This window comes from Podarcis melisellensis (genome assembly GCF_964234715.1).
Source record: "Podarcis melisellensis genome assembly, chromosome: 12".
NCBI classification, from domain to species: Eukaryota; Metazoa; Chordata; class Lepidosauria; order Squamata; family Lacertidae; genus Podarcis; species Podarcis melisellensis.
Genome location: NC_138544.1, coordinates 11,982,245 through 11,996,177, shown reverse-complemented (window position 1 = coordinate 11,996,177; position 13,933 = coordinate 11,982,245). Strand labels below are relative to the sequence as shown.

Below are 13,933 nucleotides of genomic sequence, written 5' to 3'. Positions count from 1 at the left end.
AATCCCTGGGCTCAGTTCAATGTTTTGGTATTGGTATACAAAGGTTTAAACAACTTGGGAATCAAAAACCTGAAAATATGACTAAGATTTACTGAGGATGCCCTGATTGTTATTCCAATTTTAGTTTCTGTTGGACAGGTGACTGCATGAGACAGGGTGTTCTCAGTGCCCCCCACATTATGGGACCCCCTCCCTAAATGGCATCAGGTTGTCCCATGTTGGCCTCATTTAGGCACTAGGTGAAAACTAGGTTAACCCAGCCTTTGAAATATAATCAGCATTTTTGGTGACACTATTTATCTCTCTCTCTCAAAAGTGAAAACCTTTTTTTGCCCAATGACTGGATTATAGTCTGGCTCACTTTACACAGACTATTTTAAACATCATTATGCCATCAGGTGACAACTTCAGTGCTATCATTTCTGGCCTAAACAGAGACAAAGGATTTTTAAGGTAAAGGTAAAGGTACCCCTGCCCGTACGGGCCAGTCTTGACAGACTCTGGGGTTGTGCGCCCATCTCACTTAAGAGGCCAGGGGCCAGCGCTGTCCGGAGACACTTCCGGGTCACGTGGCCAGCGTGACATCGCTGCTCTGGCAAGCCAGAGCCGCACACGGAAACGCCGTTTACCTTCCCGCTGGTAAGCGGTCCCTATTATCTACTTGCACCCGGAGGTGCTTTCGAACTGCTAGGTTGGCAGGCGCTGGGACCGAGCAGCGGGAGCGCACCCCACCGCAGGGATTCGAACCGCCGACCTTTCGATCGGCAAGTCCTAGGCGCTGAGGCTTTAACCCACAGCGCCACCTGCGTCCCTCAAAGGATTTTTAGCATTGTCTTAATTAGCTGACCAGTGCCAGGTTGTCTGTTACACCTACTGATTATGTAAAATACCACTGTTAATTGTGTAATTCTCAGGTTTTACTTGTCAGCATTTCATTGCCCTCTGACCTCACTGATACTTACCCAAATCCTGTGTATTCATGAGGATGTCCCTCCATGCATCTGGTAAGGTGGACTGCAGTCCCTCTGGAGGTTGATGTTGAACTATTATAAAAGTTTAGCTAATGCAACAACTAATAGAGATATCAAGGGGAATTTAACTGCTTGCCTCAGTGGCTTTGCTGTGCACAAAAATAACAGCTAAATGAGGTCTGAAGGATGCATGGATGGGTTAGTTAATATGCGAAAAAGCACTGAATGTTCCTTTCCTTTTACAAGATAACAAGCCTGAGTCTGCCAACATTAAAAACACTCCTGCAATGAAGGAAGAGGCAAGCACCACCAGAAACAGTAATCCTGAGAACCCTGCAAGAGGAGCCACACTCCAGCCTGCTGTTGTAGTGACTCGGCCACCAAGCCCAAGAGGCGGGCTGCCTAACCAACCAAGACCAAATCCAAAGATGCCACAGCCTAGGGGAACAGCCCCTGGAATGGGGAGGGGTAAGACTCATTAACTACCATTAAAATACAACTCATCTATGTGCACTGGAAATGTATGCTGCACATCAATTCCTGCAAGTAGAAATTTTACACATCCACATTTGAGGTCTAAAGCACATCACTGTCAAAGTCCATCATATAAAAACAGCCTCCTGTGGTGACTTCTCCAAACCCCCTTTTCCTTTTGAGCATATGCAGTGCTTAAACCATCAGGAGCATATCTTTTTTGAGGTGGGTTCAGAATGAGCAATGCTAAGACAACAGGTCCCCCATTCTTTTATTCCCCTTCCTTCCTTCCTTCCCCCTTTTTATGAAGATTAGCCACTCTGGGATCCCACAGCTAATTCTCCCCTGGTCTCCTCGCTGGCCCAAATAGGACTAATTTAGCCAGCTAGCCCTGGTGATTATCTAATGTTTATTGGATGGATTTCCCCCCTAAATTGATTTTTGAATTCTGAATTGTTATTCACGTTTTATATTGTATTTTATGCTGTTTTTTGTTGCATCAATTGTTTTAAATTTGTTGTTAGCCGCCCTGAGCCGTTTTCTGAACTGGGAAGGGCGGGGTATAAATAAAAATTTATTATTATTATTTGAAAATATAGACCTAGGAATGAAGGCAAGAAGCATGAAAAATAAGGTTGCAAATGGGAGGGGCCACTAGGGGCGCATCAGAAGATGGCTGATAATAACATCTCTCCGACCCACACAAGGTAATTTGGAGGCTGTGATGGGAGTAAATAGACTCCCTACCCCCCCAGGATTGTGGGGTGGGACTGCCCTTGCCTGCTGTGCCCTATACCACCCCCAAATTTGTGGGGATGGGGGCACTAGGCACAATGCCCTCCTGTGGGATTTCGGCACTCCTGGACGCCGTCTCTGATCCGCACCACTAGCTGCAAGAACTTCAAAAGAAACAATTTGGATGACGCGAATGCACATATTTCAAGGAAGAAGGGGGAGTAAAGACTGCTAACAGAAGAGATCTCTGATAAAACAAGAAGAGTCGAAGGAGCAAGTATAAATCACGAGAAGATACACCAAGACTCGGTATGGCAAAGGGACTGATGGGCGAGGGGGGGGTAAACCTTCCTTTCTTTCTTTTATGTGATTAAACAAGAATCCCCCCCCCAAGTCAGAAATGTCATTTTAAGGACTTAAGCTGTGGATTTAAGGCTGTGTGGAGATAAACTTTTGAACCAAAGCATATTTTGCGAAGAGCGTGGAATGTATAAGGGCTTTGGAATGACGCAGTTAAAAGTGCCGTCGCCATATTGGGAAGTTCTGTCGGAGGACTTAAGTCTGAGAGGAGAAATAGAGCTGTTTTTATATTGTGGGTGAAACTCCTCAGAGGGACTTAAGAACAACAGTTCTGTAATTAAAGATGGGAAAAGTGATGTTATCTATGAAGGCGATGATATATGGAAACCATCTCGATTTGAGGATTGGAAGAACGGAAAAATTCACACAGGATTATTATTGGTGTTTATCGGCTTAAGGAGACTATCATAAAGAAAAAAGAGAAAATATATGAACAAGAGGTAATGTGGAAACAGCAGGATAAGACTGGATAGAATTATGAACTTTGTTTGGACTGATTTGGACATTAAAGCAGTTACAAGATGATCAGAATCCCCCTTCGGATCTTGAAATATGGGTCCCCTCAACAAAATTTAAAATTCGGCTTTGTAATTCGGAATTTATGTGATGTGATTTGATTGGCCGGTTAATAAAAATTATTTTAAAAAAAGAAAAAAGAAAAATAAGGTTGCAAATGATAACGTTTTCATTCACTTCCTGGCTTTTAAGAGGTTATCTTTAGATGCATTTACAGGAGAAACCCTGAATGTCTCTTTAAAGGTTATAAAAGTTTTCCAATGCAAAAGCAGCTACATTTTAAGAACTGTTAAGAGCAAAAGAAGTGACGTAAAAGCCACTGCTTCAAAACTTCTTACTCCCAGCTCAAAGGATCCCACTCCCTGCATTCTCACCATGACCAATCTGCAATATGAGAACATTACTTCTAACCTACCTTTCATGGTGGGTTCAAATGCTAGCAAAATATGTGAATTGATGCAACTCTCCCCTCCCTGTGCACTTGAAGCCCTCTCCAGCAAAAATGTCCCATATTTTGGCTTGAAAAAAGCATCCTGTGGGATCCCATAGGATTTTTCCCCCCAAACCTCACTGTGGCAGGTTTGATTAAGAACAGGTGTGTTTTGTGGCCCTTTGACTTTTATTGCTTATGACTTTTGTTGTATTTTGTAAATCTTTTCACATCGTAAGCCGCCTTCAGCATGGCTTAACTATGAAAAGGTGGCATACAATTAAACAATGATGTTGTAGTAACAGGTCCTTGGAATTTGTATATTATAGTATGTCCTTGCGTTTCATTTTCCAAACCACGACTGACATTTAACTATTGCTTGGACTCAGATTATCCCATTAGTGAAAGTATGTGTGAATTATATGCATGTTTGTGTAAAAGAAGTGGCATAGAGCTATAATTAACTTTAGAAAAAACCCTGAAGTTTTGCCAAATATTGATGAAAGACATTCCTAGTAAAGGGATGCTTCTTACTGGAGAGCTTGGGTTGGGTCTTTTGCCTCCATACCATGGGGAAGAATCATTCGTCTACCCAGACCAACCCTGCCTGAACCTCTAGATACCATTACTTGTCAAATAGTCAACAGAAAGCCTGATAAAGGTCTTATCTAGTATGGATCAGGAAGGGTCCCAGCTTCTTGCCTCCTCTCCAATAGCGGTCGAAACAGAAGGCTTTTTGTCACAGGACAAGAAATCAGCCCTCGACAACTTAACCGGCAGAAGATTTTTTTTTTGAAAAAAATCCCTAAGCCCCGGGGTCACAATTTCAGAAAAAAATCTGACTTTCGGCATTTCACTCAAAAATGGCACCCAAAGGTTGCAAATGCTCCCCTGAAAGGTTTGGTGGTCGAAACAGAAGGCTTTTTATCACAGGACAAGAAATCAGATCAGGACAACTTAACCGGCAGAAATTTTCTTTTTTCAAAAAATCCCTAAGCCCCGGGGTCACAATTTCAGAAAAAATCTGACTTTCGGCAATTCACTCAAAAATGGTGCCCAACGGTTGCAAATGCTCCCCTGAAATGTTTGGCGTTCGAAACAGAAGGCTTTTTATCACAGGACAAGAAATCAGCCCTCGACAACTTAACCGGCGGAATAATTTTTTTTTTTCAGAAATGGTGCCCAACGGTTGCAAATGCTCCCCTGAAACGCACTCAAAAATGGTGCCATTGACAGTGAAAGAAAGCCTTCTGTTTCGACCGCCAAAACTTTCAGGGGAGCATTTGCAACCGTTGGGCACCAGTTTTGAGTGAATTGCCGAAAGTCAGATTTTTTCTGAAATTGTGACCCCGGGGCTTAGGGATTTTTTCAAAAAAAATCTTTTTCTGCCGGTTAAGTTGTCGAGGTCTGATTACTTGTCCTATAATAAAAAGCCTTCTGTTTTGACTGCCAAACCTTTCAGGGGAGCATTTGCAACCGTTGGGCACCATTTTTGAGTGAATTGCCGAAAGTCAGATTTTTTTCTGAAATTGTGACCCCGAGGTTTAGGGATTTTTTCAAAAAAATATTTTTCTGCTGCTTAAGTTGTCGAGGTCTGATTTCTTGTCCTGTGAAGGAAAGCCTTCTGTTTCGACCGCCGAACCCTTCAGGGGAGCATTTGCAACCGTTGGGTACCATTTTTGAGTGAATTGCCGAAAGTCAGACTTTTTTCAGAAATTGTGACCCCGGGACCTAGGGATTTTTTTGGGGAAAAAATTTCTGCCGGTTAAGTTGTCGAGGTCTGATTACTTGTCCTATAATAAAAAGCCTTCTGTTTCGACTGCCAAACCTTTCAGGGGAGCATTTGCAACCGTTGGGCACCATTTTTGAGTGAATTGCCGAAAGTCAGTTTTTTTCTGAAATTGTGACCCCGGGGCTTAGGGATTTTTTCAAAAATATTTTTTCGCCGGTTAAGTTGTCGAGGGCTGATTTCTTGTCCTGTGAAAGAAAGCCTTCTGTTTCCACAGGCAAATTTTTCAGGGGAGCATTTGTAATCGTTGGCATCAGTTTTGAGTGAATTGCCGAACGTCATATTTTTTCTGAAATTGTGACCCCGAGGTTTCGGGATTTTTTCAAAAAAATATTTTTCTGCTGAAGTTGTCGAGGTCTGATTTCTTGTCCTGTGATAAAAAGCCTTCTGTTTCGACCGCCAAACCTTTCAGGGGAGCATTTGCAACCGTTGGGCACCATTTTTGAGTGAATTGCAGAAAGTCAGTTTTTTTCTGAAATTGTGACCCCGGGGCTTAGGGATTTTTTCAAAAATATTTTTTCTGCCGGTTAAGTTGTCGAGGGCTGATTTCTTGTCCTGTGAAAGAAAGCCTTCTGTTTCCACCACCAAACCTTTCAGGGGAGCATTTGTAATCGTTGGGCACCATTTTTGAGTGAATTGCAGAAAGTCAGATTTTTTTCTGAAATTGTGACCCCGGGGCTTAGGGATTTTTTCAAAAATATTTTTTCTGCCGGTTAAGTTGTCGAGGGCTGATTTCTTGTCCTGTGAAAGAAAGCCTTCTGTTTCAACCGCCAAATTTTTCAGGGGAGCATTTGCAACCGTTTGGCACCATGTTTGAGTGAATTGCCGAAAGTCAGATTTTTTCTAAAAATGTTGACCCCGGGGCTTAGGGATGGTTTAAAAAAAAAAAATTTCTGCTGGTTAAGTTGTCAAGGGCTGATTTCTTGTCCTGTGAAAGAAAGCCTTCTGTTTCGATCGCCAAAACTTTCAGGGGAGCATTTGCAACCGTTGGGCACCATTTTTGAGTGAATTGCCGAAAGTCAGATTTTTTTCAGAAATTGTGACCCCGAGACCTAGGGATTTTTTGGAAAGAAAAAATTTCTGCCGGTTAAGTTGTTGAGGTCTGATTTCTTGTCCTGTGATAAAAAGCCTTCTGTTTCGACCGCCAAACCTTTCAGGGGAGCATTTGCAACCGTTGGGCACCATTTTTGAGTGAATTGCCGAAAGTCAGATTTTTTCTGAAATTGTAACCCTGGGGCATAGGCATTTTTTCAAAAAAAATCTCCTTCCGCTGGTTAAGTTGTCGAGGTCTGATTACTTGTACTATAATAAAAAGCCTTCTGTTTCGACTGCCAAACCTTTCAGGGGAGCATTTGCAACCGTTGGGCACCATTTTTGAGTCAATTGCCGAAAGTCAGTTTTTTTCTGAAATTGTGACCCCGGGGCTTAGGGATTTTTTCCAAAATATTTTTTCTACTGGTTAAGTTGTCGAGGGCTGATTTCTTGCCCTGTGAAAGAAAGCCTTCTGTTTCGACCGCCAAAACATTCAGGGGAGCATGTGCAACCGTTGGGCACCAGTTTTGAATGAATTGCCGAAAGTCATATTTTTTCTGAAATTGTGACCCCAGGGCATAGGGATTTTTTGAAAGAAAGAAAAATCTGCCAGTTAAGTTGCAACCGTTGGGCACCAGTTTTGAGTGAATTGATGAAAGTCAGATTTTTTCTGAAACTGTGACCCCGGCGATTAGGAAATTTTTGAAAAAAATATTTTTCTGCTGGTTAACTTGTCGAGTGCTGATTTCTATTCCTGTGATAAAAAGCATTCTGTTTCGACCGCCAAATCTTTCAGGGGAGCTTTTGCAACCGTTGGGCACCATTTTTGAGTGAATTGCAGAAAGTCAGATTTTTGATGATATTGTGACCCCGGGGCTTAGGGATTTTTTCAAAAAAATCTTTTTCTGCCGGTTAAGTTGTCGATGGCTGATTTCTTGTCCTGTGAAAGAAAGCCTTATGTTTCGACCGCCAAACCTTTAGGGGAGGATTTGAAACCGTTGGGCACCATTTTTGAGTGAATTGCTGAAAGTCATATTTTTTCTGAAATTATGACCCCGGGGCTTAGGGATTTTTTCAAAAATTTCTTTTTCTGCCGGTTAAGTTGTCAAGGGCTGATTGCTTGTCCTGTGATAAAAAGCCTTCTGTTTCGACCGCCTAACATCTCAGGGGAGCATTTGCAACCGTTTGGCACCATTTCTGAGTCAATTGCCGAAAGTCAGATTTTTGATGAAATTGTGACCCCGGGGCTTAGGGATTTTTTCAAAAATATCTGTTTCTGCCGGTTAAGTTGTTGAGGGCTGATTTTCTGTCCTGTGACAGAAAGGCTTCTGTTTCAACCGCCAAACCTTTCAGGGGAGCATTAGCAACCGTTTGGCAACATTTTTGATTCAATTGCCAAAAGTGAGGATTTTGATGAAATTGTGATACCGGAGCTTAGGGATTTTTTCAAAAAAATATTTTTCTGCCGGTTAAGGATATTCTGTCCTGTGATAAAAAGCCTTCTGTTTCGACCGCCAAACTTTTCAGGGGAGTATTTCTAACTGTTTAGCATCATTTTTGACTGAATTGCCCAAAGTCTGATTTTTGGTGAATTTGTGACCCCGGGCCTCAGGGATTGTTTCAAAAAAATCTTTTTCTGCCGGCTAAGTTGTCGAGGGCTGATTTCTTGTCCTTTGATAAAAAGACTTCTGTTTCGACCGCCAAACATCTCAGGGGAGCATTTGCAACCGTTTGGCACCATTTTTGAGTGAATTGCCGAAAGTCAGATTTTTGATGAAATTGTGACCCCGGGGCTTAGGGATTTTTTCAAAAATATCTTTCTCTGCCAGTTAAGTTGTTGAGGGCTGATTTTCTGTCCTGTGACAGAAAGGCTTCTGTTTCGACCGCCAAACCTTTCAGGGGAGCATTAGCAACCGTTTGGCATCATTTTTGAGTCAATTGCCAAAAGTGAGGATTTTGATGAAATTGTGACCCTGGGCCTTAGGGATTTTTTCAAAAAAATATTTTTCTGCTTGTTAAGATGTCGAGGGCTGATTTCTTATCCTGTGATAAAAAGCCTTCTGTATCATCTGCCAAACCTTTCATAGGAGCATTTGCAACCGTTTGGCACAATTTTTGAGTCAATTGCCGAAAGTCAGATTTTTGATGAAATTGTGACCCCGGGGCTTAGGGATTTTTTCAAAAAAATCTTTTTCTGCCGGTTAAGTTGTTGAGGGCTGATTTCTTGTCCTGTGATAAAATACCTTTTGTTTCGACCGCCAAACCTTTCAGGGGAGCATTTGCAACCGTTTTGCTCCATTTTTGAGTGAATTGCTAAAAGTCATGTTTTTGATGAAATTGTGACCCCGGGGCTTAGGGATTTTTTCAAAAAAATCTTTTTCTGCCGGTTAAGGATTTTCTGTCCTGTGATAAAAAGCCTTCTGTTTCGACCGCCAAACTTTTCAGGGGAGCATTTGTAACCGTTTGGCACCATTTTTGACTGAATTGTCGAAAATCAGATTTTTGATGAAATTGTGACCCCGGGGCTTAGGGATTTTTTCAAAAATATCTTTTTCTGCCAGATAAGTTGTCGAGGGCTGATTTCTTGTCCTGTGATAAAAAGCTTTCTGTTTCGACCGCCAAACATCTCAGGGGAGCATTTCTAACTGTTTAGCATCATTTTTGAGTGAATTGCCGAAAGTCAGATTTTTGATGAAATTGTGACCCCGGGGCTTAGGGATTTTTTCAAAAATATCTTTTTCTGCCGGATAAGTTGGTGAGGGCTGATTTTCTGTCCTGTGACAGAAAGGCTTCTGTTTCGATCGCCAAACCTTTCAGGGGAGCTTTAGCAACCGTTTGGCATCATTTTTGAGTCAATTGCCAAAAGTGAGGATTTTGATGAAATTGTGACCCCGGGGCTTAGGGATTTTTTCAAAAATATCTTTCTTTGCCGGTTAAGTTGTCGAGGGCTGATTTTCTGTCCTGTGATAAAAAGCCTTCTGTTTCGACCGCCAAACCTTTCAGGGGAGCATTTGCAACCGTTTGGCACCATTTCTGAGTCAATTGCCGAAAGTCAGAGTTTTGATGAAATTGTGACCCCGGGAGGGATTTTTTCAAAAATATGTTTTTCTGCCGGTTAAGTTGTCGAGGGCTGATTTCTTTTCCTGTTATAAAAAGCCTTTTCTTTCGACCGCCAAACCTGTCAGAGGAGCGTGTGCAACCGTTTGGCACCATTTTTGAGTGAATTGCCGAAAGTCAGATTTTTGATGAAATTGTGACCCCGGGGCTTAGGGATTTTTTCAAAAAAATATTTTTCTCCCGCTTAAGTTGTCGAGGGCTCATTTCTTTTCCTGTGATAAAAAGACTTCTCTTTCGACCAACAAACTTTTCAGGGGAGCATTTGCAACCGTTTGGCACCATTTTTGAGTGAATTGCCGAAAGTCAGGTTTTTGATGAAATTGTGACCCCGGGGCTTAGGGATTTTTTCAAAAGATATTTTTCTGCCGGTTAAGTTGTCGAGGGCTGTTTTCTTTTCGCATGATAAAAAGACTTCTCTTTCGACCACCAAACTTTTCAGGGGAGTATTTGCAACCGTTTGGCACCATTTTTGAGTGAATTGCCAAAAGTCAGAGTTTTGATGAAATTGTGACCCCGGGGCTTAGGGATTTTTTCAAAAAATATTTTTCTGCCGGTTAAGTTGTCGAGGGCTGATTTCTTATCCTGTGATAAAAAGCCTTCTGTTTCGACCGCCAAACCTTTCAGGGGAGCATTTGCAACCGTTTGGCACCATTTTTGAGTGAAGTGCCGAAAGTCAGAGTTTTGATGAAATTGTGACCCCGGGGCTTAGGGACTTTTTCAAAAAAATATTTTTCTGCCGGTTAAGTTGTCGAGGGCTGATTTCTTATCCTGTGATAAAAAGCCTTCTGTTTCGACCGCCAAACCATTCAGGGGAGCATTTGCAACCGTTTGGCACCATTTTTGAGTCAATTGCAGAAAGTCAGAGTTTTGATGAAATTGTGAACCCGGGGCTTATGGACTTTTTCAAAAAAATATTTTTCTGCCGGTTAAGTTGTCGAGGGCTGATTTCTTATCCTGTGATAAAAAGCCTTCCGTTTCGACCGCCAAACCTTTCAGGGGAGCATTTGCAACCGTTTGGCACCATTTTTTAGTGAATTGCCGAAAATCAGAGTTTTGATGAAATTGTGATCCCGGGGCTTAGGGATTTTTTCAAAAAAATATTTTTCTGCCGGTTAAGTTGTCGAGGGCTGATTTCTTATCCTGTGATAAAAAGCCTTCTGTTTCGACCGCCAAACCTTTCAGGGGAGCATTTGCAACCGTTTGGCACCATTTCTGAGTCGATTGCCGAAAGTCAGAGTTTTGATGAAATTGTGACCCCAGGAGGGATTTTTGCAAAAATATGTTTTTCTGCCGGTTAAGTTGTTGAGGGCAGATTTCTTTTCCTGTGATAAAAAGCCTTCTCTTTCGACCGCCAAACCTGTCAGAGGAGCGGTTGCAACCGTTTGCCACCATTTTTGAGTGAATTGCCGAAAGTCAGATATTAGAAGAAATTGTGACCCCGGGGCATAGGGATTTTTTCAAAAATATCTTTTTGTGCCGGTTAAGTTGTCGAGGGCTGATTTCTTATCCTGTGATAAAAAGACATCTGTTTCGACCGCCAAACCTTTCAGAGCAGCATTTGCAACCGTTGGATACCATTTTTGAGTAAATTACCAAAAGTCATGTTTTTGATGAAATTGTGACCCGGGGGCTTAGGGATTTTTTCAAAAATATCTTTCTGCCGGTTAAGTTGTCGAGTGCTGATTTCTTTTCCTGTGATAAAAAGACTTCTCTTTCGACCAACAAACTTTTCAGTGGAGTATTTGCAACCGTTTGGACCATTTTTAAGTTAATTGCCGAAAGTCAGAGTTTTGATGAAATTGTGACCCCGAGGCTTAGGGATTTTTTCAAAAAATATTTTTCTGCCGGTTAAGTTGTCGACGGCTGATTTCTTATCCTGTGATAAAAAGCCTTCTGTTTCGACCGCCAAACCTTTCAGGGGAGCATTTGCAACCGTTTGGCACCATTTTTGAGTGAATTGCCGAAAGTCAGATTTTTGATGAAATTGTGACCCCGGGGCTTAGGGACTTTTTCAAAAAAATATTTTTCTGCCGGTTAAGTTGTCGAGGGCTGATTTCTTATCCTGTGATAAAAAGCCTTCTGTTTCGACCACCAAACCTTTCAGGGGAGCATTTGCAACCGTTTGGCACCATTTCTGAGTCGATTGCCGAAAGTCAGATTTTTGATGAAATTGTGACCCCGGGGCTTAGGGAGTTTTTCAAAAAATATTTTTCTACCGGTTAAGTTGTCAAGGGCTGATTTCTTATCCTGTGATAAAAAGCCTTCTGTTTCGACCGCCATCTGCCGCTTAAGTTGTCGAGGGCTGATTTCTTTTCCTGTGATAAAAAGCCTTCTGTTTCGACCGCCAAACCTTTCAGGGGAGCATTTCCAACCGTTTGGCACCATTTCTGAGTCAACTGCCGAAAGTCAGAATTTTGATGAAATTGTGACCCCGGGTCTTAGGGATTTTTTCAAAAAAAATTTTTTCTGCCGGTTAAGTTGTCGAGGGCTGATTTCTTATCCTGTGATAAAAAGCCATTGGAGCTTTTACAAACAGACATAAATACTAAAGCTGTTTTAATTTTTATAGATGCGGAGAAGGCCTTTGACAACATATCCTGGAAGTTTATGAAAGGGAATTTAAAAGAAATGGGAGTGGGCCGGGGGTTTGAGAATGGGATTGATGCAATATATTCAGAACAAAAGGCTAAACTGACAGTTAACAATGTGGTTACAGAAGAGTTTAAAATTGAAAAAGGAACACGACAAGGCTGTCCGATTTCCCCGTTATTATTTATTTCGGTCCTGGAGGTGCTCTTGAACACGATTAGAGGGGACAGGTTGGTGGAAGGGATACAGGTCGGAGCGAAACAATATAAACTTAAAGCGTTTGCAGATGACTTAGTTCTGACATTACAGGAGCCAGAATCTAGTACGAAAAGAGTACTACAACTAATCCAAGATTTTGGTCGGGTGGCGGGATTTAAACTAAATAAGCAAAAAACTAAGGTGTTGGGAAAAAACTTGACAGATATTGAGTCGGAACGGTTTCAGAGAGAGACAGAGTTAACTGTGGTTAAGAAAGTTAAATACCTAGGGGTAAACATAACAGCAAAGAATCTGAGTCTGTTCAAAGATAATTATGAAAAATGTTGGTCTGAAATTAAGAGAGACTTGGATAGCTGGTCAAAATTGAAACTCTCATTGTTAGGTCGAATAGCTGCTATTAAGATGAATGTATTGCCAAAAATGTTGTTTTTGTTTCAGACATTGCAGATTGTAGATAAAACGGAGTGCTTCCGGAAGTGGCAGAAAGATATCTCCAAATTTGTCTGGCAGGGCAAAAAGCCCAGAATTAAGTTTAAGATATTAACGGACGCAAAAGAAAGAGGGGGCTTTGCCCTGCCAGACTTAAAGTTGTACTATGAAGCCGCAGCTTTCTGCTGGCTAAAAGACTGGCTACTTCTGGAAGACACGGACGTGCTGGATTTGGAAGGTTTTAACAATGCATTTGGATGGCATGCATATTTATGGTACGATAAGGTTAAGATTAACAAGGTCTTTAAGAACCATATTGTCAGAAAAGCAATATTTAATGTCTGGACAAGATACAAAGACTTATTAGAGAACAAAACACCGAGGTGGCTGTCACCTTTGGAGGCTAAGGCCCGAAAAGGACCCAATATGGAGGCCAATTGGCCAAAATATTGGGAAATACTAGAAAGGGATGGAGACAATTGGAAACTGCAGAGTTTAGAGAAAATGAAAGATAAAGTGCGAGACTGGTTACACTATGCTCAGATTAAAGAAGTGTTTAAGATTGATAAAAAGTTAGGATTCCAGGTGGAGAAATCGAAACTGGAAACAGAACTGTTAGAACCTAAGACCAAGGTACTTTCAAAAATGTATAACTTGCTGCTGAAATGGAACACACAAGACGAATTGGTTAAATCGGCTATGATAAAGTGGGCCCAGGATATTGGGCACAACATTATGTTTGAGGACTGGGAAAGGTTATGGACCACCGGGCTGAACTTCACAGCATGTAATGCTCTGAAGGAAAATGTAATGAAAATGATATATAGATGGTACATGACCCCAGTGAAATTGGCTAAAATACACCATTCGTCTGATAACAAATGTTGGAAATGTAAGGAAAATGAAGGAACATTCTTTCACCTCTGGTGGACCTGCCCTAAAGTGAAGGCCTTCTGGGAAATGATATATAATGAGTTAAAAAAGGTATTTAAGTATACCTTCACCAAGAAACCAGAGGCCTTCCTTCTGGGCATGGTCGGCCAGAACGTGTTAAAGAAGGACAGAACATTTTTTATGTATGCTACAACGGCGGCAAGGATACTTATTGCTAAGAGCTGGAAAACTCAAGATCTACCCACACTGGAAGAATGGCAGATGCAGCTGATGGACTATATGCAACTAGCTGAGATGACTGGCAGAATCCGCGACCTGGGAGAGGAGAGGGTTGAAGAAGACTGGAAGAAATTTAAGATTTATTTACAAAAGTACTGT

General features: G+C 41.7%; 1 protein-coding gene across 2 annotated transcripts in view; it reads left to right on the top strand.

Moving 5' to 3' along the window:
- Positions 1 to 4,128, top strand: part of LOC309353577 (transmembrane channel-like protein 2) — a 134,017-nt gene extending 129,889 nt beyond the window's left edge. Inside the window, exons 16-17 of one of the 2 annotated variants that reach the window (XR_014161939.1) lie at positions 1,218 to 2,079; positions 3,207 to 4,128. Coding sequence is in view for 1 of the 2 variants with exons in the window: in XM_081882953.1 (XP_081739079.1) it covers positions 1,218 to 1,453 (236 nt within the window). In the remaining variant the exon portion in view is untranslated. Of the gene's footprint in view, positions 1 to 1,217; positions 2,519 to 3,206 lie in introns of those variants that run through there. The other variant, XM_081882953.1, reaches the window with a different exon arrangement.
- Positions 4,129 to 13,933: the final 9,805 nt, after the last annotated feature.